The sequence below is a fragment of the Lepisosteus platostomus genome, chromosome 3, assembly GCF_059453375.1.
Source record: "Lepisosteus platostomus isolate fLepPlt1 chromosome 3, fLepPlt1.hap1, whole genome shotgun sequence".
In the NCBI taxonomy this organism is placed as follows: domain Eukaryota; kingdom Metazoa; phylum Chordata; class Actinopteri; order Semionotiformes; family Lepisosteidae; genus Lepisosteus; species Lepisosteus platostomus.
In genome coordinates this window covers 17,292,883-17,317,999 of record NC_142613.1, presented here as the reverse complement: position 1 = coordinate 17,317,999, position 25,117 = coordinate 17,292,883, and the positions used below count along the sequence as shown (strand labels likewise).

The window sequence follows — 25,117 nt, the reverse complement described above, 5'->3', positions numbered from 1 at the left end:
TGTGTATTGTGTATACAAACAGTAATAAAACCTAGGTATGGATCAAATAAATTGCAATCATCAACATTAAATCCTGGCAGAGGGCTAAAAGAACACAACTAATAGGATGCTAAATCTAAGATATTTAAACCTGCTTACAGTCAAATTGATACAGGCTAACTATTAACAGGTAACAATATGCTAAAATATAGAAGAAAACAGACATTTCAAACATTGAAATTTAGGAAAAAAGGAAAGCCAAATGACCTCTTCAGGATTAACAGGGAGATAAGGACTCCTGGACAAACATCGAAATAAAGTTCAGGTACAAAAATACTATACCAGCTGTATGGGATCTATGGGATTTTTAATTTATGTTCTTATATACAGTAAATATATACTGTATATAAATATTATTATAATCATTCCTATCTATTTCCTAAATTGTGTGGACTTTGTAAAGTCTCAAGAACTTTAAATTTAGGAATGTATCCTTAAGACCAACTTCAGGTACTTCAGGATCATCAGTCACTTCAAAGCTGCACTTGAATCCATGCCTATTAAGAAGTTATCCAGTGGCAAAATAATTTTTACTTCTTTTTACTGCAGAATTTTGATGTGCATGGAATTTTGCAGACACTAAACATATCATAAAAACATTCACTATGTGGCAAATGACCTTGTGATTAAAAACAAAATCTAAATAAGTAAACTCCAAAAAGTCATATTATGACTAGAAAATGGCAAACATCTGTACTGGAATATTTTCAAGCATTAACAAATATACAGTATATTTGGTATTTATGACTCACATGTTGTTTAACCTTGCATAACCATACAATGCTACATTATGGTAGCTCTATATTTAGATTTGGCTTGTCTCTTTTCAGACTTCCCTTTCATCTGTCTTTTGCTCCAACAGCAACATTTATGAAATTTCCCATTAAGAATTTAAGAATTAGTGTAAAGGCTTTGTTTATTTAAACTAATCTGCAGAAAAAATCATTCTTTACATGAAAAAAATCCTACCATATGGAAAAACCAATGACACACCAACCATTTTAAGATGCAACATATTGAGTTGACCATATGTTACAGTGCTGCTGAATGGCTGAGTGATTCATGCCCATCACATTCCAGTGTATCAATTAAAGCTCCTTGAAGGCTGCATGATTTGTGCCTCTGTTATTAAACCCTGCTAATTCATCCTACTTACATATTCGTTATAAATCTCTAGGAGTGCTCCATGATTCATAGCAATCTGCGAGTGTGCTGCAGCAATTTTTTCTCCTTGTAATTAACAGTAAATTGTTTTTACTGCTATACAATGAATTTTCCAGTTATGTAGCAAATGAACTACCAAGTGTGCCATCCTTACCGATGGATTGTTTCAAAATCATTTAGCAATTTAAGAAAAAAAAATTGTAAATCAAAACAAACAAAGAAAATCATAATCTCCACCAATAATTAAGTGTACTTTCTACACTTGCGGGAAATGATAATTAATAAAGTACTATACAGTATGTCAGTATTTTACTAAAAACATGTATTACATATATACGGTAAATAAATGAAAAATACAGCTCACAAGAAAGAGATCATGAAAGTGTAATGGAATTAACCCATATCATATATTTAATTTCATGATGATATACAACATATACTGTAAGTACCTTTGTGCTGAAACACTTGTGCTGAAATATATATACAAAGATTTTCCCATTTGAAATGGTGCTGATGGAGAACAACACCATAAAAAACCTCAATACAACAATATGTATGATTGACATAAGAACATTTTTTGACAAAAGTTCAAACTGAAAAGTTGCTACATCCCACAACAACACACATACATGAATGCTGCCCTGTGAGTATTAAGTGGTTTTGCAGAAATAAAGAGAAAATAGAAGTTTAATTTAATATACAAAAGGAATTAGCCAGTAGACATATCACCCTGTAACTCACAACTGGCAACCCACTGAAGCTAAGCAGATGTGAGCCTGGTCAGTACCTGGATGGGAGACCAGGTTCCTGCTGGAAGAGGTGTTAGTGGGGCCAGCAAGGGGCACTCACCCTGCAGTCTATGTGGGTCCTAATGTCCCAGTATAGTGATGGGGACATTATACTGTAAAAAGGCGCTGTCCTTTGGATGAGATGTAAAACCGAAGTCCTGACTCTCTGTGGTCATTAAAAAAGAATCCCAGGGCGTTTCTCAAAAAGAGTAGGGGTGTAATCCTGGCGTCCTGGCCAAATTTCAATAATTATTGCCTCCTAATAATCCCCATTTATGAATTGGCTTCATTACTCTGTTTTCCTCCCCACTGATAGGTGATTTGTGGTGAGTGTTCTGGCGCACTACGGCTGCTGTCGCTGTCACAGGTAGATGCTGCACATTGGTGGTGGTGGAGGGGAGTCCCCTTTACCTGTAAAGAGCTTATGAGTGGAGTGTCCAGAAAAGCACCATATAAGTGTAAGCAATTATTATTATTAACAAAGGACAATATGCTCAAATATTTAGCACTGTTTACACAGTCAGGCTAGATAAAGAAATATTGTTATGTTATAGCATTTAACACTAATGTAGCTCATATACTATACATAGTTTAATTCCCCCTGAAAACACATCCTTGAAAATAGCACATTTGACTCATGGGCAGAATTAATAAGAACTAAATCTCAGGAAGATCACAGAGTTTTTTAGGTTTCATTACACCCAACCACTCCCTATCTTCCTGTAACTGGTCTAGTTCAATGTTCGCCAAATAGATCTGCAGTCCAGCAGGTTTTCTAATTCTCTTGCCTGCCTCAGTTGTTGAAGAAATGAGAAGGAAAACACTTAATTGATTAAATAAATCTTGATATTTTCAGTTGGTCTTCACTGGCCTACCTGACCAGCATGTGAGTGCTGTGATTGTTTACTGCCTAGCTGATACTCAAGAGCAACAGCAGTTTTTTGTTTTCATCTCACTTTTTCTCATACTTTTTATGTAAATACTTGATCTATTGATCGCTTTTTCAAAATATTTTGAACAATTGGGGATCTAAAGATGACTGACAAATCTGCAGTACTGAACTCAACACTGGATAAGTTATAATTAAGAAATTTAATTTACTGGAAGAATTTAAAATTCCTATCTAGACAAGGAAAAAAGATTTTGTAACTCCTGTCTTCTAATACTGTATGAAAAATCAAAAATGTCCTTTAAATCACCAACATTGAAAAGTCAATGAAGATACTTAATATGTAGGCTAGATTTAATTAAATAGCTACATTAATAAAAGTTTTTAAGTCAGAATATTTTTTTTGCAATTGAAACCTCAAACCAGCAGAATAATCATTAAGAATATACAGTATGGCAAATGGCCAGTGTTTGAGAAGAAAAAATATAGTGAAAATTGAATCTGACACTGTAGTGGTCACCTTTCACGCAGACATTCCACCTATTCCCTTTGACCCAGATGGTGTTCTGGAAAAGGGAGCTGGGGATTCCGTGGTGGAACTGATTGCTCCAGCCACAGTCCCCAGGGCCTGCCCTTTCCCTGGTTCTTAAAAAGCAGGGAGGAGTTACGTTCTTTCTCTTTCCTCTGGGACTACTTTAAGTGAGTACCTGCTCTCCTGCTAGGAGCTAGGGCCATTTTAGCTTGTTTTCTGCACTGCTTAATAGAAGTTCAGTTCCATATAAAAAAAAAATTGGGATAATAGAACCTAGTAAGCTTTAACACTAATATTTTGTAAGGTGAGATGACTAATTTATCAACGGCAACTGATTTTAAGTATTAACATACCCAAATCAAATACTAATGGTGAATTCTTATAACAAAATCACAGCTTTATTTCCCCTGGTGTTTTTATCCAAGAAAATCCATGATGCCAGAAACATCATGAGTCAGAGAAAGATCAGAACTATTGATGAGAGTGACAAACCTATTTAAAGACTAGGCCTGCTAGAACTATCCAAATTTAATAGAAAACAAATAGAAAAAAAATGCTAACAGCCTAAGTATTCAGACCCATGAACTCAATATTTGGAGGAAAAACCTCTTGCGGCAATTACTAGTGAAAGTCTCTTGGTTAAGTTTCTACAGCTGTACACAATGTTTGGTGTACTTTTTGCCCAGTCTTCTTGGCAGAAGTGGTCAAGCTCACTGAAGTTGCTTGAGGATCACTTATGAACAGCAGTTCTCTAGTCTTTCTTCAGATTCCCAAAAGTGTTCAGGCCACCACTTTGGGTCACTCAAGAACATTCACTTTCATTTGCTCAAAGATTTTCAGTGTCATTGAAAATGTTTATACCCTACACTTGATCTGTGCCTTTCTACAATTTTATCTCTTATTTTCTAAAGTTGCTTTGTCTTAAATCTTTGTTTGAAATTTGCTACCTAATTGAAGGAACGTACTCAGACAGTATTTGCTCTGAAATTCTGTAATCATGAAATCTGAAATCATGTGAACAACTAATTGTGTGGCATGTTCAAATAATTTTATGCACCTAAGTTAGTTTCAATTTGCTACACAAAACTTACTCATTCCCCCATACCATTTTCATTTTATTGTCCTATTATTTATTTCTGTACCTCTTTTATTTTGTCCACATCTTAAAAGTAATCATTTGCCTGTGGGCTGGAATACTAATAAATGTGTCTGGGTCATTGCACAAGCATTTATGATATGGTTTAGCAATTGCTGAGTTGATAGGGAATAAAAAGGTTACAAATGAAAGAAAACAATTCAGCCCATCTAGATATTGGTATTCGTAACTAATTGATCTGAAGATTCAATCCAGACATAAAAAAGTCAGGGTATTGGATTTGACAATCTATTCCCATTTTTAATATTAAAAATCTGCATTAATAACTAAAAAGCCATGAGCACTTAAATACTCTATAATAATTAAGAATCAATAGAATTTAGGGGTTTCTGGACTAGGAGTTACAATAATAGGAGCTTTTCCAAGCAAATATGCTTAAAATATTTTAAGTCTGTATGTGTAACCTATAAGCGTAATCATATATTTTTACATTCCTCCCCATCGAAAAGGAGCTCTTAAATTCATTTTAAAAAATCCTGTAAATTGGTTTTACTATCCATTCACCTGTTTTACCAATCATGAATCTGTTTTACCATTATGAGCCTTGAACAAATGTACAATATTTCAGACCAGTAAATTATGACAAAAATGTAGTCAGAGATGAACTGCTGCTTCAGAGACTCTACTTGGAGTAAGTAAGATTAATGTGAGAAATGGATGTGATAGAAATATTTGATAGAAAAAAAACAGAACATACACATTTTGACATTGCAAACGTCTGACAACATAAATACAAACATAAAAAAACAGTTGAAAGAAAAGCTAATGATAGTAAAATAACCAATGCACACAGTGTATACAGTATAAGTGAATAACAGTATAAACCATTTTTACACTTTTATACGCTTTTGTAGTAATTAAATTTTACTTCCCTAGTAAGGGACATTACCTCACATAGGAATGGTATTTACAGACACCAACATACTCCTTTCAAATAAAGAAAGTGTAATCACCATAACTGTTGCCTCACACCTGCACACTCCCACAGACTCATCCAAGGCATCACTAGGCCCCTTCTGAGAAGCAGTGTTCATGGTGCATAAATTACATACTGTAGGCCACTGGCTGGAGATTAGGAGCATTTTTATTACTACGCCAGACATCTAAACAATACTCTTAGAAAGGAGTTTTAAACAGTCAGTGCAGTAAAAGCACCCCACACTTAACAGTAACAGACTATCTACTGTACATGCTCATACCTTTGCAAGAGATACAGCATAACAACACAGACCTCTTAAAGTCATATTGCATACTGCACTCCTTATAGAGTAGATTTCCTGAAGTAAAAAAAACAATATAAAAAGAACAGCCTTTCTTCATAAAACATGTCCACAAAGATACCTTATTTTCTTGTATATTAAATTTCCCTAAGATGCTGTATATTTTTGTACAAATATACTGTATTATTTCATAGTTAAATAGTCAAGACACTGGTATATTTAAATGGTTGGAATTACCAGCTTGACTCCAGACCATAGGAGAATCCTATACTGTATCAGAGCGTAAGATACAGTAGCTGTGGCTTCAATATATTTACATAACAATCAATCGTGTTTACTAAGTCCTACTTAGTACTCTTTACAAGTCCTTTTTGTTTCCCCACCTACTGCTGCAATAGACAATGTAAATCTACTGCAACAGGCATACTGTACATGCTCAGCTTTTCTTTATTCCGGTAGGCTCTCACCAAACATTGTTTGTAGGGCATTACACCATGCCCTATCACTTGAAATGAAGACCTGGAATTATTTTGTAAGAAGTGTATGATCAACCATGGCTACTATAGTATTAATCATTACTTAGATATTATTGGCAGTTTTGGGAGAGGTGGTATTTGTAGCATTGAATAAAAAAAAATATTGGAAGGACTTGCAAGAGGAAACCATCTGACCCTGGTAGCGATGCCTCTGCTCAAGAAAAAAGGCACATTTCCATGTTATCAACAATACTACAGTAGGTGCCAGTGGAAACAAACTGGGATTCCCTACAAAGAGTGCTTTGTTTATAAAATTTTGCAGAAGTACTATACTGTTCCTCTTAGTGATAAAATATGTTGTACCCAGTCTGTCTCAGTATTTCAGCTATATCTATTTTGAATCCATAATAAAAAGGGTTTGCTAATTTTTGCAAACAAGTGTTAATTGTAAATCTTGAATCCCTTCAATTTCTTATACAGCAACTTTGTTTCCCAAGTTCTTTCTTCATTTTAAAGGTTCTTATTCTTAAAAATGCAATTCCAGAGACATACTGTATGTAATTTAATACTTTTCCTGTCTGAAAAGGATCTATCATAGGATAGTTTTAAAAACTCTTAATGTAAATCACAGACAATAATTAAACTTTTCTTTCTGTTCACCAGCATCCCTTTAAAAAAAAATCTGAAGCAAATTTTTCTCAACATGTAAAAAAAAAGTGTGTAATTTTTAACTACTCCTTTTACAGCATGCACCTGCTCACTCACATCTTTTCTCCTTGTTGAATTTTAACATGCAACATCCACTATCAACTTTCATTTGCCCCCTAACCAGATTTGGTGGAAGTCTAGGGCCTGGATTAAATCAAACCTTCAGCCCACCCACCAACTGCAAATTACAAACTCAGTACTCTATGGCAGGTTTCCATTTGGTAGAAGCAAACAAGCCTCTGGCAAACAAAAAGCTGCCATCAAGTACTAGGCTTGCAATTTGTGAGTGGCAGGTGGGTCAAAGTTTTGATTTAATCTGAATCACACAACTGTAGAGAACTGTCACTCAGTTTATGGGGAATTCAGCTCTGTGAGATCAAATGGACAGATTTTTTTAGACATTCTTAGGAGAAACCTTTTAGTTTAGAGCTACAGTATGGTTGTTCTTTTTAATGTACAGTATTTGCTTAATTTATATATTAAGCAAATGTATTTTGGAATATTTTAGCTGTCCTACAGCTCATTATGAACTAGCAACTTATAAACTATTTATACATATTTTGCTAAATTTAATTTTTTTATAAGATTTTATTTTCCATTTATTCTTCACAAAATAATCTATTTTACCACATTTCTTTGCTGAAAAGGGAATAATTACATTTAATAAATTCATATTATATACTGATACTTTCTGAAGTCACGCGTGACTACAGTGTATCAAAAGTATAAAGTCCACAATCTACACTATTTTTATATGAATTGCCTTAATTTGTTCTTTTAATACCACATACACATATACACACAAACCATCATACCGTATGCCCTTACCAGCGGCTAGTGTTTTCCCAGAGGCAGCCAGACTTGTAATACATCCAAGTCTATTGCAGAGAGTGATCGTGAAATTGTAGACTCTGTAAGGCTTCAGGCCTTTCACTATATACATCCACTCATGTGATGCAGCCGTATAAAGAACCTGTTAAGAAAAGACAGTTGCAAAATGATTACTGTTCCTGTATCATTAACCTGCTGTAGACTATATTAAAGACCTGAGTGAATATAAAGAAAATTGAACAATACATGTACAGTAAATTTATAGAAGCTTGCTGGTAGAACAATCACCTTCATGCATTCAGAAGAATTCTACATTAAATATTCCCTTTGACAAGGTGTAAACTTACAAAGAAAAAGGAAGGAACAGTCAAAATATTTAATATGCCATTTGGTTCTGATGTTTTCATTTAAGTAAATATTTGCAGAGGTTTGGAATGCTCTAGACCCTTTTCATCTTTTCTATAACACAGTATTTCATCTTCAAGGCCAACTTTGTGTGGACAAAAACCTAAGGCTACTACACAGAGCTAACTACAAAAAATGCAAAATATTTATATGATAAACATGCAGATTTTAAGACGTTTAAGTTAATCACAAAAGATCAATTCTTACATTACTGACAGTAGAAATTCATGCTAATACATGATTTTGTAGTAAGAACAAGTTAATCAATAGGAAAGAGAGTACAGGCAAGGAGTGACTACTGATACTGTAGTTACAGTATATACAGTAACTCCTTAGTGAAGTATCATAGAGATCTGTTTTAGGACTAATATTGTACTTTTCTTAATTGACGTCTGTGATCTAGATTTAGTGTAGTCAGCAAACACATCAAATTTGTAGATGATAACCAACAGGATAAGTAAATAATGTTAAAACTGCAAAAGACATACAAATGGTCTTAGACCACCTGAACACACCTTGCAGATTATGTATAATATACTGCAGACAAATCGGAAACACTGAACATGAAGAGGCTACATATAAGAAAGATTTAGGTATTCATGTAGAGACGTCATTTTCATCTTTCAAGCAATGTGGGGAATCAATAAAAATGGCAAGCATAAAATAATATATAGTTATATGTATAGAAATTAAATCAAGAGATGTTATGGTAAAATATACCATGCACTTATAGAACCTCAGCTTTGTTATGTACAATTTTAGCCAGCAAGCTACTGTACGAGAAAGACATTACTTCTCTGGAATAATTTCAGACTAGAGCAACCATATATATTCTTGGGATCTAAGTAATGTCCTACACTGTTAGGCTAAAAGAAGTAAAACTTTTAAGTTGTGCACAGAGAAAGAAACGTAGGGTTCTGATTCATATACTCATAATCCTCAAAGGCGTGAACAAGATCAACCCTATGGACTTCTTCATAATTAACAGTGAAACAAATCAGAAGATACAAGTGTATCTCTGTTGAAATGTATTTATATCGGAAAACAGGAGGAACCAATTTCCACAAAGCTGAAGACAAAACCGTGCCTTCCCTCTGACCAGAAACAGATTCTTGGATCAATAAGCTACTATCTGTTAAATGAGCTTGATGGGCTGAATGGCCTCCTTTCATTTGCAACCTATGTTTTCATTTGGTCTGTTTATGAACACATACAGTACATTATTTGTGTTGGATCGTCCTTTACAGTCTTTTAACTTACTTGAGAAATAACAGGTGGGGCAAACTGATTAGATGTCTGCTCTTCATGGATATTGACCCTGTACTCAGTTACAATTCCTCTAGTGGCACTGTCCTTGGGCTTGATCCAACTCACGTTCAGAGAACATGATGAAAGTGCCTGCACTGTGGGAGGTGACATGTACACTGGTACTGTAAAAGGAAAAACAAAATCTTATTGATGTCAGATTTTTAAAACCTTGATGTCAGCTAGTCAAAGATGTGGTTCTAATTTAATTGCTTGCTCTCTAGATGATAATTATAGCATTAGAAAAAAAATATTATTAAAATTTACGTTTGGTATTACAGTGCTGTTTGGAACATACTATTTGTATGACATAATATGTTCTGCACTGTAGTCTAGTTTATTTTATATTTGATTTTTTCACTAGATTTCCCCTTTTAAGTTGTTAATTTAAACCTGCTTTTATTTCAACACATTTAAATTACAAATTGTTTTAGACCTGTTAAGAATACCACCTGTGGAATAAAATACATGTACATGGATATATGGTATGTGGGGCATCATGTTTTAGATTTGAGTTTTTAATAGACTACAAAATAACTTTCTCTTCCTTGATTTTAATAAAGTGTTCTAATCTAAGGTAATCATAGTTTTAATATACAGTATACTCTCCATCTTATTCATCATATGAAATAGTTCCTAACGTCACCAACTAGGTAACAAATTAAGTGAGCTCAGAGTCATCCTAAATAAAAAATAAAACACTTTATTATTGTAAGCTTGTTCTTTCAAAAATAATCAAAACCACAAAAACATAATTGTTCTGATAACATCTGCTTTATGCACATTATTGTGCATTGAATATCTTTGAAAGGAACTGTACATTTTCACCCTTTACTGTGACAAAAAAATACAACCCCCAAACAACACCCAAGCAAAGTTATATTTGAAGAAAACATAAAGAAATGTTTTTTTAAATATGGAAATTCTGAGCTCATAAAATACATGGTGTAGCTTAATAAAAGCAGAATCTACAACAAAATCAAACCCTGCATTGTCTCTGCCAGTGAAAAAACATGCAAATATATGAGAAAAAAGGTTTATTATACTTTCTAGTGTCAGATATTAAAACTACATCTGACAGAAACATTTAAAAGTATTTTCAACTGTCTTGTGAAATCCCATATTATTGTTCAATATTTTTTATCTACGTTAAAAAACACACAGCAAGACTTTCTAACAGTTTATCAAAAAACCTGCAGTTTCATGCAAATGCACTGTTTGCATTTCTAAAAGCTGTCATACAATGTCTGTAACACAAAGCTCTTCATTTCTTTCTGCTTAATAAGCATATATCGAAAATCAATTTTTAGATGAAAAAAAATCAAGTTCATGGCTTTTACATAAAATAGACAAAACTAATACATTTACAGAGAGAATATATTGATGTCTGCCATGCTATAAAGCTGCTCTCTGCCATGTTAAATGTGATTTAGGGCTATTATAAAGTACTTAAAAACTGCTCAAGTTATAATTTTGTTTTAATATAGCATACTGTCACATTTGTGCAAGACAACTTACAATTTTGTATAACCATTTTTCAGTTCAGTGGGCAATATACATGTATACGATATACAATTTACAGCATATAAACACAAATATTGTAGGATGAATCACTAACACTTTTACCTTTCTCTTCAGGTACTAACTAATTTAGATGTTATTGCTGCAAAGGCATTGTGCAAAAGCTTTGTCCTCTTTGTTGCTTTAGAAAACAGACATAATCTAAAAGCAACACTAGAAAGACTTGAACTGGTACTGTTTCAAATACGTGTGTAGTGATTTTAAAGACTTTTCTATAAGAAAAATCTGTTTTATTACAGTACATATACAGTATGTTTTTTTTTGCTTACCTCCTTCCTCAGTTCTTCCAGAGGACCATCCAGAGAAGACGCCTCCTGCCATGTTAACTGAATACACTCTGAACTGATAGGTGGAAAATGGTTCCAGATCCCTCACTATGGTGCTGTTCTGTGGAGGAGTTAAGGCGTTCTCATTGGCAGAGCTCACTATGGGCAGTGGGTTCAACCACCCACTGTCATAAAAAACTCTTCTTTCATGATGACTGTCCTCTTGACCAGGCTCTATTGGCCCACGCATGTATACCTCATATCTTATTATTATTCCTGGGGAGATGGAGGGGGACATACTGTACTAGTGAACATAAGGACATATGATGTTATAAGTTTGATTTTATAGTATAAAGCAAAACATATACAGTACATAGGAAATAATGATATACCCATGAACCCAGCGGTCGACTTTCAATTTATGACATAATTACCATTTTATCCTCTTCTTACAAAATAACCAATTGTAAAGCAAACTAAATTAAATTGTGTTATAGTTTGTGCATCCAGAGCCACTCAGCTGGTCTTAATAGTCCCTCCACCTGAATTAGGCAAATGTCATTTCATAACACCTTGGTACTCAATAAGTCATGTTAGTATGATATATTAAGGCATAAATTATGTAAAATATGAACATTGTCTTTAAGAAGCTTGAGGATATCAAAGTATGATTCTAGCAAATTGAACCTGCTCCAGAGTAATTCATTGTATAATATTAAATAATGACCATGAGGAATTATCACAGAATTATTCCTTTTGAAAATTAAATTAGCTCAATTTAATCATTTAGGAATGATGATGCAGTTTTTTTTTAATCATTCTGGAGTAGTACATTGTCTAATCAGATATAGTGATGATAATGTGAATAAATGGGATACAGTAAATAGACAGGATTGTTGGGACTACAGTACATTGAACTGTGTGAAGCACACACATATCAGCTACTGTTTTTTTCTAATAGTTTGACAATTTTCAGAAATTAGCAATGATGTTATTAGAAATAAGATTTGTTCAAACAATAACAGGTTTTGCTACAATCACGGCTCCAAATGTTACTAGACTGTCAGAATTAAAGTATGCATATTTACCATTCGGTTCTTCTGGCGGATCCCATACCACCTGAAGCTCAGTTGAACTTATGGTGGTAATTCTAGGAAGACCCTGGCGCTCAGGTGAAATCTGGGCCGTAACCAGTGAGACAAGGTTGCTCTCTGCACAACCACCAGCAGTACAAGCTTGGACAGTGAAGTTATACCTGCTGAAGGGTATTAATCCAGTGGCAGCTGCCTGAGTCTCAAGACCCTCATAATGAACACGGTTTTCATTGCTGCCTACATTTGTGGTCATCAACATATACTTCTCAATGGGCCCAGATGTATTTTCAATGGCTGTCCAGTTGAAGAAAGCACTATGTGGTCCTACTGGACCAATCAAGCTGAGATGGAGCTCTCCCTGGGGTATCCCAGCTTCTGTTCCATAACTCACAGATGTACTTCTTGTCTGGCCATGAACATTGCTAGCCTCCACATAGTATGAGTAGACAGTATATGGTGACAAACTCGTATCATTGAAGGCCTGGGAATCTAAAAATAAAAAAAACAAACATTTTAAGATGTAACTCTGTTGCAGCTACACCATTTTGCATCTTTAGATGTTATCTTGACAGTTCATTGTGAAATTGTGACTCTTATAATTGCTGATTGGTGACACACTTGTGGTGAAGAACTAAAAATACCAATATCTGACAACCACAAATCATCTCAAATTAAGGGGTAAAATTATTTTAAAAATCTACCTTATGATAATGGTTTTCATGAAAAAATACACCCATATGCAAACATCCATCCATCCATTTTCTATGTTGAGTTCCAGAGCCTATCCTGGCAAGCAAGGCAGGATACACCCTGTAACACCAGTCCATCGAAGGGCAAACACACACACGCACACATGCACACCAGGGCCAGTTTTCCCGGAAACCAATTAACCTACAAGTATGTTTTTGAACTGTGGGAGGAAATTGGAGCACTTGAAGGAAACCCATAAATTTCAAGCAGATAGTAGGAAGAAAACACATAAATTTCAAGCAGATAGTCCATAATTGAACACAGGGCCCTAGTGCTGCGAGACAGCAATGTTAACCACTTTGCCTCTAAACAGCCACATACATTTAGTTTAATGACTTTTTATGACTGAAATGCAAATAGAAGTCGCCCTTTAGAGAAGTAAAACTGTCATCATATTCTAACTCCACCAACCTAAAAGCTGACAATGAAGTAATTTTCACATTAGTCTGGTCAACAAAATCATAATGCTTGATGTCTCAACAAAATGTCATTGTGATTGGATGTCTCTTATCTTACTGTCCTAATCATGCACAGCTGTAGTGAATAGCTTCATTATCTATTTTCATTTCATTTGCTACAGCTGTACCAAGCTCTATTTAACCGATTCTCTTTCTTTCCCTCAGTAGTCAAGTGACTCAGATGTTGCCAGAATGCCAATAAGGAGAAAGCCTCGATGTCCTGAAGGCCTATTGAACCCAGTGCTGGTGTCAGGGGTTCTCAATAGATGCAACTGCACCGTGACCAAGTCTCAATGGAAGTTAAGGGGCAGAGCTGAAAAGGCAATTGTAAAAAATACACAATTCCCACCTCCTCAAAAGCAAACATGTTGTTGGACCCCACCTCCAAGAATGCAAAAAATACACAATGCTGACCTTCTACCTTGCAAAGGAAATATATGTGAGGCTACCCAGTATAACAACTTTCCCATGCAATGTAGCTCTGTCTCTGACCAAACCTCCTTACTAATTGATCAGTTTGTTTAACTCATTATATTAGTTATTTATTTTTGCCTGTTATCTCTTGTGGGGTAATGGCTGAAGGCTCTCTTCTGAGATGGTGACCCATTTTAAAAGCTTTATCACTATAAAAGCTATATTTTTAAAGAATAAAATTGCCTTTGGATGTCTCTCCTGGGCTCATACAGTATGTTGTCCTTCAGCAAAGCAGACATTGTAACGCCCTCTGCAGCCAGAGGGCGCTCCTTCTCTGTCCTGTCTCTTATTTCCTGTGCTTTGCTGTCCTTCCAGTGTTTCTCTCTCTCTGGGGCTATATATTTCTGGGTCTTTCATTTTCCTTCGCTCAGCATTGATGTTCAGATGTCCTGAGACCCACCCAGCTCCAGGTCGCCACACGTCCGCTACCTGAGGGCATACAGTAGGTTTCTATACGGCATTTCTTGAACAGCTGAGCCCGGGCTAACCCCCGTCTCGCCGCTACGCATAGGGTCTTTTTCAATCTCCTGCCATTCCACGGTTCGTCCCTTCCGACATCCGTGACCGACATACTCATTAAATTCATAGAACATTTTATGAACAATCCCAGTTCTGTCTAGTTTCAAAGTTTTAATAAGTTCACTTCAGTTGATGCCAAATCAGGTAAACTATATTAAATTAAGGAATTAAAACATGATGGAGTCATATAGTCAATGTGGGACACAGAACATAATTTAAAAAACAGGAGCACGATTTGTTTTCATGTGTTTCATGAAACACCCAGTAAAGATGTTTCATGTTTTCTGTTTACATCTGTTGGTTTCATTGACTAATCCCCTAATGTAAATATATCTTCACCAAAATATAAGGTGTTTTGTATTCACATTCTGAGGAGTATCTGTAAACTGAAGTGTATAATAACAAACTGAAAGTCTAGTGTTCTGCCTGAAACCCCAGGATGTGAATCAAAACTCTCACCAATGAAATCAATATTAAGAATATTTAAGTTACCAACACTCAACTATTGTTTAATTAGGAACAAGTAATAGGTTTATTCCATGCTAAAAAGAGAAGAAAGGAAACACAACATTTCGGCTGTGGAGTCGTCTTCCGGTGTGACCCGAAGAAGGCTCCACAGTCGAAATGTTGTGTTTCCTTTCTTCTTTTTTCAGCGTGTAATAAACCTTTACTTGTTCCTTTGCAGCCTACGCATGCTGATGCAGCTACCCATCTGAACTTCTATTGTCTAATTATATTATTTAACTATCAAATAAATACAAGAAATATTTGTCTATTGCAGAAAGCTAAATGCAAGAGTTCTGGCACAGACACACCTGTCCCTCACTGTTGGGAACACTTTCTATTTATCCAGTAGTTGATACGTTGATTACCTCATTATTTTTAGACCAGCATCAGTGTACTGGCTTAATTGGTCTTCCTCTGAAAACAGGTCACAGGTTCATTCAAATTCATAATAAAAAACAGAGGGCTGCTTTATATGGGATTCTATTAAAATTTGAAACGCAGTGATATTTTTCATTCACTCATATTCACAACATATAAAAATATAAGTATACTTGATTTAACTAGTTCAACATACCAAATGGGTAATGCATCTCGGTGGTATAAATCTCTGTGGAGTCTCTATACAATCTGTATTTTAAAACATTGGTGTTTGGAGAATCTGGAGGGCTCCATGACAGGGCGATTGCCGTAGAATTTAAGATTTGCCCTGTAGGTGGGGGCTGTTGAGCTGGAGCTACAATAAAAGGGGTAAAGACAAATATTGACCATTATTATTTATAAAATGTAGCAACAACTCAACTGCTTTCAAATGACACACAACTACAAGGTTAAAGATCTAAGACATTTGCAAATGGACTAAATGGACTAGGAAATAAACCTCAAAACAAACATGTTTTATGCATAAACATGCTAACTTAATAAAACAGATTTGTGGGGGCAATAGCTTCAGACACAAACTGTCTTCTCCTAGCCAGGAACATTAAAGGCTATAAAATTTAAAACACATAAGTGGCACTGCCTTGCTAAGCTGCTGAAGGCATAGTTTGCATTTCACCATGTTGAATTCCATAAAAGCAAGATGTTTGTTGCGCATATTTAACATTTTTATCAGTGAGGAGACAGTTTACAGGAGGAGCTGCTAAATTCCCAAAAGAGGCTTTTTTACCTGCTGCGATGAATAAAAGACAGCTGCAGAAAATGATGATTAGAGAGGGTGCTCTCTTTCTCTTGTATAGGCCAGGGTGGTCAAGGATACCGTTAATGTGGTTCTTAGTCTTTTATACATTTCCTTAAAACTAATGGATCCCAAAGAATCCTAAAAGAATTTAGAGACCTCAAAGAAAATCTAAGAGAGACGTGTATTGGAAGTGAAGTTAAAAACAGATCTCAAAAGAAAGAAAAAAAAGAAACGGGTAGTTTAGTATTTATATAGTACCTAAATGCTAGGAGTATTAAAAACAAAATGAATGAGACATTACAGTAGACTGCTACTACATTAGCAGGCATTTATGATGTAATCAAAGGATCCAAATGGAAAAGAAGAAGCATTTAAAACTGGAAGCAGGTGGATCTTCTTTACAGCCACATTGTTGGAGACAATCCCCTGACTTCTTTCAAGAAATGGTTTGATTACATCCTCAAATCAATCAGCAACTAACTATAAAACAGACTAGACAGGCCAGATAGGCTGCTTTGTTTTATAAACATTTTACATTACCCAATTCAACCAGATGTGTCAATAGGTAATATTTGATAAGTGCTCCCATAGGAATTTTGAAAAAGCTCAGTATGGATTTCAACAGGCATATTTGCAAACAGTATATAAACCATATATAAACAGCTACTGTGATTGAAAAAAATACTTTTTGTTGTCACTAAGTATTCTATGATCTTTGCTGTGGACACAATACCTTGAACTTAATACTGCAATGTACTGTATATAGCTACTGTATACAGTAGCTGTATTGTGTAGTAAGGTCCATACTGTGATAAGATGTTTTAGATACACTGCACTGTTGTGACTTCTAACACACGTTAACAATGTAATGGAGCTTTTTCTATGAGTTTCCAGACAAAAATAACACTACTTATTGTCCCATTCTTTTATTTCAAATAAAAGAAAATAAAGGAAATGTTAATTAGTCCATATAAATGTACATGCAAACTTTAGACTAATTTTAAATTTGGGTTAAAGAGGTTACAATAATGAAACTGGTTATGATTTATAATGAACCATGCTTAGCCATTTACTAATAAAGAAATCCCCTTCAATATTAATATTTTGAATTCACTTTGTTATACAGTATGTTTAGGAAATGTATTTTAAAAGTCCTAAAATAAGAACATATAAAGCTACAACACATTAAAAGAAACACTTCTTAATGGGTTGCCATGGTTTCTGTCTTTTGTTCTCAAAGTTTTATGATTGCTCTGAACACTTGTTCATTTATGTGTAGGAATAATATTATTTATCTCATTGTCTTTGACCTAGGCACCTGTGATGTCAAACAGTACTATGCAGTTTACTGTATTGTCAGGCAACTGTATTCCAATCTATTCAAATTCAAAAATGTTTTGAATTAAAAAGTATTTATTTAAGCAAACATTCTACAATGCTGCTTAGAGGTTTCCTTCAGTGATGCTGAAGTCTGTGGGTTAAAAGAAGACCAAATGTACAGTAACAGAAAAATTAGCACATGCAATTAATTTTGCATAAAAACAAACACAATTTGTACATTATTATTTGTACAAAATGTATACATTAATATGTATAATTCATTTTTTTAACTTACATTTACTACATCCCAAATAGTTATCAGGATCCAGATGACTGGCTCCTGCAATGCAGACATCACATTTTGAACTGGTCACAAACTGCTTACAGAAACACTTTCCAGAGAGTGGGTGACAACTCCCATTGACACTTCCTGCACGGTCACAGCCACACATATCACATCTAGGAGAGAACAGTTAAACTTTGCATCAGCATAGTTGAAATAATTAACACTCTATGCAACAGGTTTATATGAAGTTGCACTTTAGAAGTAACAATGGAGACCATCTGTGAGAAAACTGGAGACAAAACTTGGTGTACACTATTAACAGCCCAGCATAGTGTACTTCGTACAGCGTGCTGCACTTTAGTTGCAGGTGTGTATAATTTAATGCCCCCTGTATTCCAGTATTAAACCACCTCATATACACAAGATATTAAATGCAAGGACATATTTATGTTTTAATAATAGCCATCGTATTGAAAAGCGGAGCATACCCATAGTACAGCTATTGAAGGGCTCACAACATCAGATTGCTAGAATTTGTAAAATGTATGTGGCCAAAAAACTGTTTTGTAGATGCGACAGGAGCTCCTGAGAAGCAGGAAGAAGCAAATGACTTGTGATGATGTCCCACATTGACTTCACATTTTGCTGCAAGTTTGTTACTAATGGCATCTACAATCCCATCTTGAACAGAATTGATTTCGATAAAGTCTTAATACCTTTGCTAAGAGTAGACAAGTAACTGCCCATTTAATACCCTTCTCCACACATAACTAACACTCTTACTGGAGCCATTTTATACCCTTCTCCACACATAACTAATACTCTTACTGGAGGCAAAGTGTTCCCAATTTAAGCAAGCTGATTAAAATGGAGTGCTGATTTCCAATCCCCATTCTGAAGAACCCCAATCTAATAATTCTTATAGGTAACCCTAACTCACCTGTAATTTAATGATTAGGAGCATTTATTTAAGACACTGATAGTTTAAAGACCACCTATAAAATATTGGGGTTCTCCAGGACCCTGTCCAAGATAATAATTTTATTTTTCAAAGAAAACATGCCTGAGATCATCAATAGCTACCATTGAACCTACACTTGGAAAGCTGTCTTTATAGAAAGCCTCCTAAGATAATTTGTAGAGATGGGATCAAATGGAGGTCATATGAGTCTATAATCACAATGAAGATGTTCGAGTAGGTAACTATGTCAGTATGTATGTATAATCTGCAAAGGAACAGGTAAAGCTTTATTCCATTCTGAAAGCTAAGGAAACACAATTTATCAACTGTGGAGCCTTCTTCTGGCATGAGGCAGAGAGGCAAAGTAGAAGATAATTCATTGGAGAACAATCCATATGTTGCTTTCCTACTGTATGTCTTATTTATCTGCTACTTGAAAAGAAACATTGGTTCTTTTCCTTACCTTTCAGATGGACTGAACCTGTTCATTATTATCACAATGAGATTCTAAATCAGAAGAAAGTCTTTTAAAAAATGATGAAGTCTCACTGCCTTTTTTCTTAAATATTATACAAGATAAATGAAATTCTATTGCAAAACCATCCAGATTGGTATGGAGTCTAAAGGCAGCTACAAGAATATAGTTATGAAGTGCCAAAGATTTTAAATGAAACTTAAGCTGCTTTTTTTTTTGCACCCACAAAACAGGAGGAATCAAATCCTTTGTGTACCTGATCAAAAGGAACACACACACCACCTACCTGCAATGTACCTGTACTCTCACTGACAACATGTCACTCTGAAGATTTGCTGAAAATGGTTTTGGCAATTGGGTAAACATAAGTCTGCAGCTCTGTCTGATAATAATAATAATAATAATAATAATAATTGCTTACACTTATATAACGCTTTTCTGGACAATCCACTCAAAGCGCTTTACAGGTAATGGGGACTCCCCTTTACCACCACCAATGTGTAGCATCCACCTGGACGGCAGTCAAAGTGCACCAGAACGCTCACCACACATCAGCTATCAGTGGGGAGGAGAGCAGTGTAATGAAGCCAATTCATACTGTAGATGATGATTATTAGGAGGCCATGATTGGTAAAGGCCAATTTGTAAATTTGGTCAGGACGCCAGGGTTACACCCCTATTCTTTTCGAGAAACGCCCTGGGATTTTTAATGACCACAGAGAGTAAGGACGTCGGTTTTACATCTCATCCGAAGGACGGCGCCTGTTTACAGTATAGTGTCCCCGTCAATATACTAGGGCATTAGGACCCACATGGACCGCAGGGTGAGCACCCCTGCTGGCCCCACTAACACCTCTTCCAGCAGCAGCCTTAGTTTTTCCCAGGAGGTCACTCATCCAGGTACTGAGCAGGCTCACACCTGCTTAGCTTCAGTGGGTTGCCAGTTGTGAGTTGCAGAGTGATATGGCTGCTGGCTGATTATATGAAAAACTCACTGGATGCAAATTAAACTTAAAAAATGATACTCATATTTAATGAAACTGTTATACAATTCGAAGGCTATTCAATTTGGGACCTCATTCTACACTAGGGATTGGGCAATAGAAGAGGCATAGGATTGTGCACATGACTAAAGTCATGTGAGTGTATGGCTTCTCTTTACCATTCAGTAACAAAGGAGACCAAGACAGCAGGTCACCAAGAGTAAATCAGTAGGTAAGCAGCAGAGCAATATGCTAATCTAAACCATTTAAACACTTAATTTATTTTCATTTTTGCTTCATTTAATAGACCTAATTCTACATTAATACCGTTAGAGAGGATTAAGAGATAAGAGAAAACATGACGCAAAAAGACATAAAAAAAGGCTGGTTCTGTATGAAAAGAGCTGTACAAATTTTACAAAAAGAGACAAGCAAATTTGGTTAGCTGTTTGGTAATTCTGTTACAAAAGTAAGAGTAACACAATTAGCACATTTTTATATTTAAAGTCAAAGAGATATTTAAATACACCTGTATTTGTTATTAGTACTACAGTACTACTACTACTGTATGCTGTCGGAGATCATATTTTTAAATTCCAGACCGCTGTCCTGAGAATCTCCAGCTATCGATGTCCATGACCTCCCTTCTTCCCTCTACCCAGGCTCCTTAAATGGACCCATTCACAGATACTACTGATATCTCTGACAGCTTTCTCGGTCTTTATGTCAGTTCATGTTCATATTCGCCATGGACTTTGCATTAAGTAGTATCTGGGGCAAACATTTATCACCTTTAAAATGGTTGGTAAAAGCTAGCACTGCATAATTATCTGCAAAGTTGTTCTCTGAAATAGTTTGTTCTCTTTTTTTAGCTTTAAAACATGTTTTTGCCTTCAAAATAGCCTTGAGTATTATTAAAAACTGTTTGCAAATCATATATAAAACAACAAATAAGGAAAATGTATCTTTCAGAAGTTCAAAGTGATAGTATACATGACTTACTTCAGTAGTACATTAATCAAATCAAAAGCCAGTTATAGACTCAAGAGCTTCAGAAATTTGATTTATTGCTTGTATTTTTGTATTACATTAAGGTACAGCACAAACAAGAATATAAAATGACTTTACTTTTGTCTGTAATGTATTTACAACTCTATATACAGAAAGCAAAGAAATTCTTTATAGATTGTGCCTCCATAATGTTTCTATCGTTTCTATTTTATGGAAAGATGTGACCATTGAATGAATGAGTTTCATTAGTTACTTGGAATATTCAATGGGTTCTAAGAACTCCTGTTGCAGAGATTTTGGAGAAAGTTCACCAGTGGCCTGAGTTCACTTCTTCTGGGTTAACTTGTAAAGGCTGCTAATCCTTTCTTCCATATAAAAAAATACAGTTAATGTATTTTATTGACTTTAATGGGTACCCATGTATGCACAATCTCTTATAAAGGTCTGCTTAGCTTCAGCAACATTAAGTAATGGCTATGGGAACACTACACAGCGCGACTAGTAATAGTAGTAGTAGTAATAATACAAATATGTATAACCAGACAAGCATCAGAGATAAGTTAAAACAGTAAACAAAACAAAAAAAGATTTAGAACCACCTAAATTCACTCAGTAGACAACACAATCATGTATATACTGTAGTTATAGTGTAGGCAGCTTTGTCTGAAAATGGGCTAAATCTAACTCCAGCTCAAGATAAAAATGATCAGATGTGTTGATATCTTAAATCACGATACATTTCTGTGCCTACTTAATGAGCTATTATCATCTCAGTAAATCACTGACCATTTCTCCATTTCTATCATTTTAGAGAATTAATCATCACTTATATCTTATTAAAGTCTGAGGTTATCTGATTGTATTTGTGCAATGAGCACCTACTTTCATATTTGTACAGATCTACTTTCAAACAAGACATAAAATCTGTATGTTTTAATGTTTTGAAGAAACAGCAAACAAGGCTGAATGAACTTAAGTCTCTTAGATTTAGTTGAAATCAAAAGTTTAACTCTTCCCACAAATTCAGATATCAAAACATCACTTGAAGACATCTTTCACTTTGAAAATAAAAATAATGCAATTTTTATTAGCAATTTAGACTTAATGAAATTATTAACTCTGCTATTTGTTTCCCTAGGTTTTCTGCCATCCTAGCTACTCAACTAAAAATAGCTTCTGAACAAATTTTGAGTCTGAGTCAGAGAAAATGCCAAAATAAAAAATGAAAAAGGAACATATTTAAACATTTAGATTATCATGTTACTTTTTAGTTAAATCAGATTGTAATTTGCAAAACAGAGTTAAAGAGTTTGTAATTTTGGTAAATGTTCTTGATTCAGGTGTGAAAGATTGTAAAGAGTTTAATTTCTTTATTTAAGACCATATGCTCATGCCAGTGTGCTCCAATACTGTATATCATCAGGCATTTCTAATGCATGATGTATTTACAGCTTAATTGATATCTCCAACAAATCAAGTGCGCCAAGAGCATTAAAATTCTCTGCTTCATTTACAAAGGGGTTCCTTTAATGACTATTTCGACCTTTGCTAGCTGCATTTGAACCTTCAGGCCCGTAACCAGCTAACCATTTCAAAATAAAAGGGATGGGTCTGAATAATGTACGGACGTATTACCATTACAATTTTTTTTCCAATAAAACTTAAAACTCACATACTATTTTTGGGTAAATGTCAAAATATTGAACCTTAACAAATATTTAGAGTAAAGAGGTACGGAGAACTAAAATATGCTGTCAAATATCTGTTTGCTTTTAAAGACTATGTTTGTGTTTTATTACCACTGGATCGCTGTTTGAATATTTAGTTCTAAAATTTATTTTCAAAAATTTAAAAGGATGAATTTGACTTTAATCCTGGACATTCTGTTTCCCTGCTTTTCATCTCTTCAGAAAAAAAAATCCAAACTGGCAACAGCAAAGTGCAAAGTAGCCTGATAATCAGAAGCAGGAATTTTACTTCAGAATTTCAAAGGGTACCATGGTATTGAGAGCCCGAACTGCCTATTAAAATAAGGAAGAAACTGAAAATCATCCACATGATCTGTGAGCACTTGCCTTCCATTTTCAGGGTTGAAGCCAAAGTACTCATCCAGGCACTGGTCACACCTGCGTCCTGTCACTGAGGGATCTCTACAGACACACTGGCCTGTGGTACCACTGCAGTCCACACCAATGGACCCTACAGCATGGCAGTTACAAGGCAGGCAACTGGTTGCATTGAGTTGTGAGAGATAAAAGCCTGTTTGGGAAAAAAAAAACACATACATTTTGAATTTTAAAGTATTTCTGTAATAAAAATAAGGTAAGTTAGGGTTTTCTTAGAATATGCTCAGGCTGATTTGTAATGAAATAGTTTCTCATGCTGTATAAAGGTTTATTACTTTTTTTGTATAGTTTCTTACATACTGTGTATCCTGTTGTGCAAGCTTGATGAACTCTGCTGTTTTTTTCCCTAGGTTTTCTGCCATCCTAGCTACTCAACTAAAAATAGCTTCTGAACAGATTTTGTAAGGCTGAGTCAGAGAAAATGCCAAAATAATATACATAAATGAGTCCATGTTGCTGTACCATTATATTTTCTGAAATGCCACTGCTTTTAGCAATCAGAGGTTTGTTTCTACATTGCAGCCTGAAAGTTATCATGCGTTTCCATATTCTAGCTGAATTGTAATTTTTGTGGTGTTTCAATATGTCAGCTTAGCAAACCCTAACCTTGCTGAACATGATACAGACATAAGGGCTATCTCAAATGACACAACAAAAGATATGTGTACTCTCAAAGCTTCTGAAAATCATTATGAAGTCATTACCAATTTAAGAAGCATAATAGAGATAAGATACCCACTCTCAATGGAGTAGGCTTAGTCGGTACCTTATAATTAATGATTTAGAAGAGACACATTTCTCAATGTTCAAAAAATGAAAAAACAGTAATCCACCTGTTGCATTTACTGGGCTTTGTAAGTTTGTAGCAGTTGAATGTAATAGTAAAAAGTAATTAATTAAAAACAATATTATTCACAATTGTTGGTTTTGAATTTTTTTTCTGGTTTTTACTAACTTAATATGACACACTTTCTGAACATAGACACAAATTAGACATTTCATGAATGTCCTAATGAAGACATCAACTAGTAAGGCAAATGGTCTGGTATTTACAAATAAGAGCAGTTCTAACAACATTTAATAATATAAAATTTCTGTGACAAGACACACACAATAACAAAGCCTAGAACAAATTAATGTCTGTGAAAAAACATATAGGACTTTGAGGATCCAAGCAAATACAAATGATAAACCAATACAAAAAACGAAAGAAGGTATTTTCTGCAAAAGCCTGAATGGACAGGAACCCCCAATATAAAAAAAAAAAAAACTGTTTCAGGTTAGTACAATCAAATTAACACTATTTTCCACTTGTTGAGAACTGAGATCGAGATTCAATGGGAGGATGTGAGAGAGATGTGTGAAGGGGTCACCTGGGTGCAAGATTAGGATCTAACCTTCTTGTTAGAGAGTAAAACAAAAGCACAGTACATTCACTTAGTGAAATCCAAACCACAGACATGCTTCATACAAGATGTCTCTATCGTCTATTTTTTTAAGCCTGGTTTTCTGCAGAACAGGAAAGCCTGAATGGTTAGAATAATTACATCTTAGATTAAGAGCTGAACTGTACTCAGATTAATACTTAATCTTGAATTGGAAAATGCAGTAAATTA

The 25,117-nt window shown here is 34.9% G+C and overlaps 1 protein-coding gene across 1 annotated transcript in view; it reads right to left on the bottom strand.

The window, feature by feature from the left end:
• The window catches only part of ush2a (Usher syndrome 2A (autosomal recessive, mild)), a 427,426-nt gene that overhangs the window by 328,371 nt on the left and 73,938 nt on the right, over positions 1-25,117 (bottom strand). The window contains exons 14-20 of the mRNA XM_088624763.1: positions 23,451-23,634; positions 17,955-18,118; positions 15,737-15,895; positions 12,449-12,943; positions 11,364-11,636; positions 9,469-9,638; positions 7,801-7,945 (exon numbers count right to left, since the gene is read on the bottom strand). Of these exons, the coding sequence (XP_088480889.1) occupies positions 7,801-7,945; positions 9,469-9,638; positions 11,364-11,636; positions 12,449-12,943; positions 15,737-15,895; positions 17,955-18,118; positions 23,451-23,634 (1,590 nt within the window). The remainder of the gene's footprint in view (positions 1-7,800; positions 7,946-9,468; positions 9,639-11,363; positions 11,637-12,448; positions 12,944-15,736; positions 15,896-17,954; positions 18,119-23,450; positions 23,635-25,117) is intronic.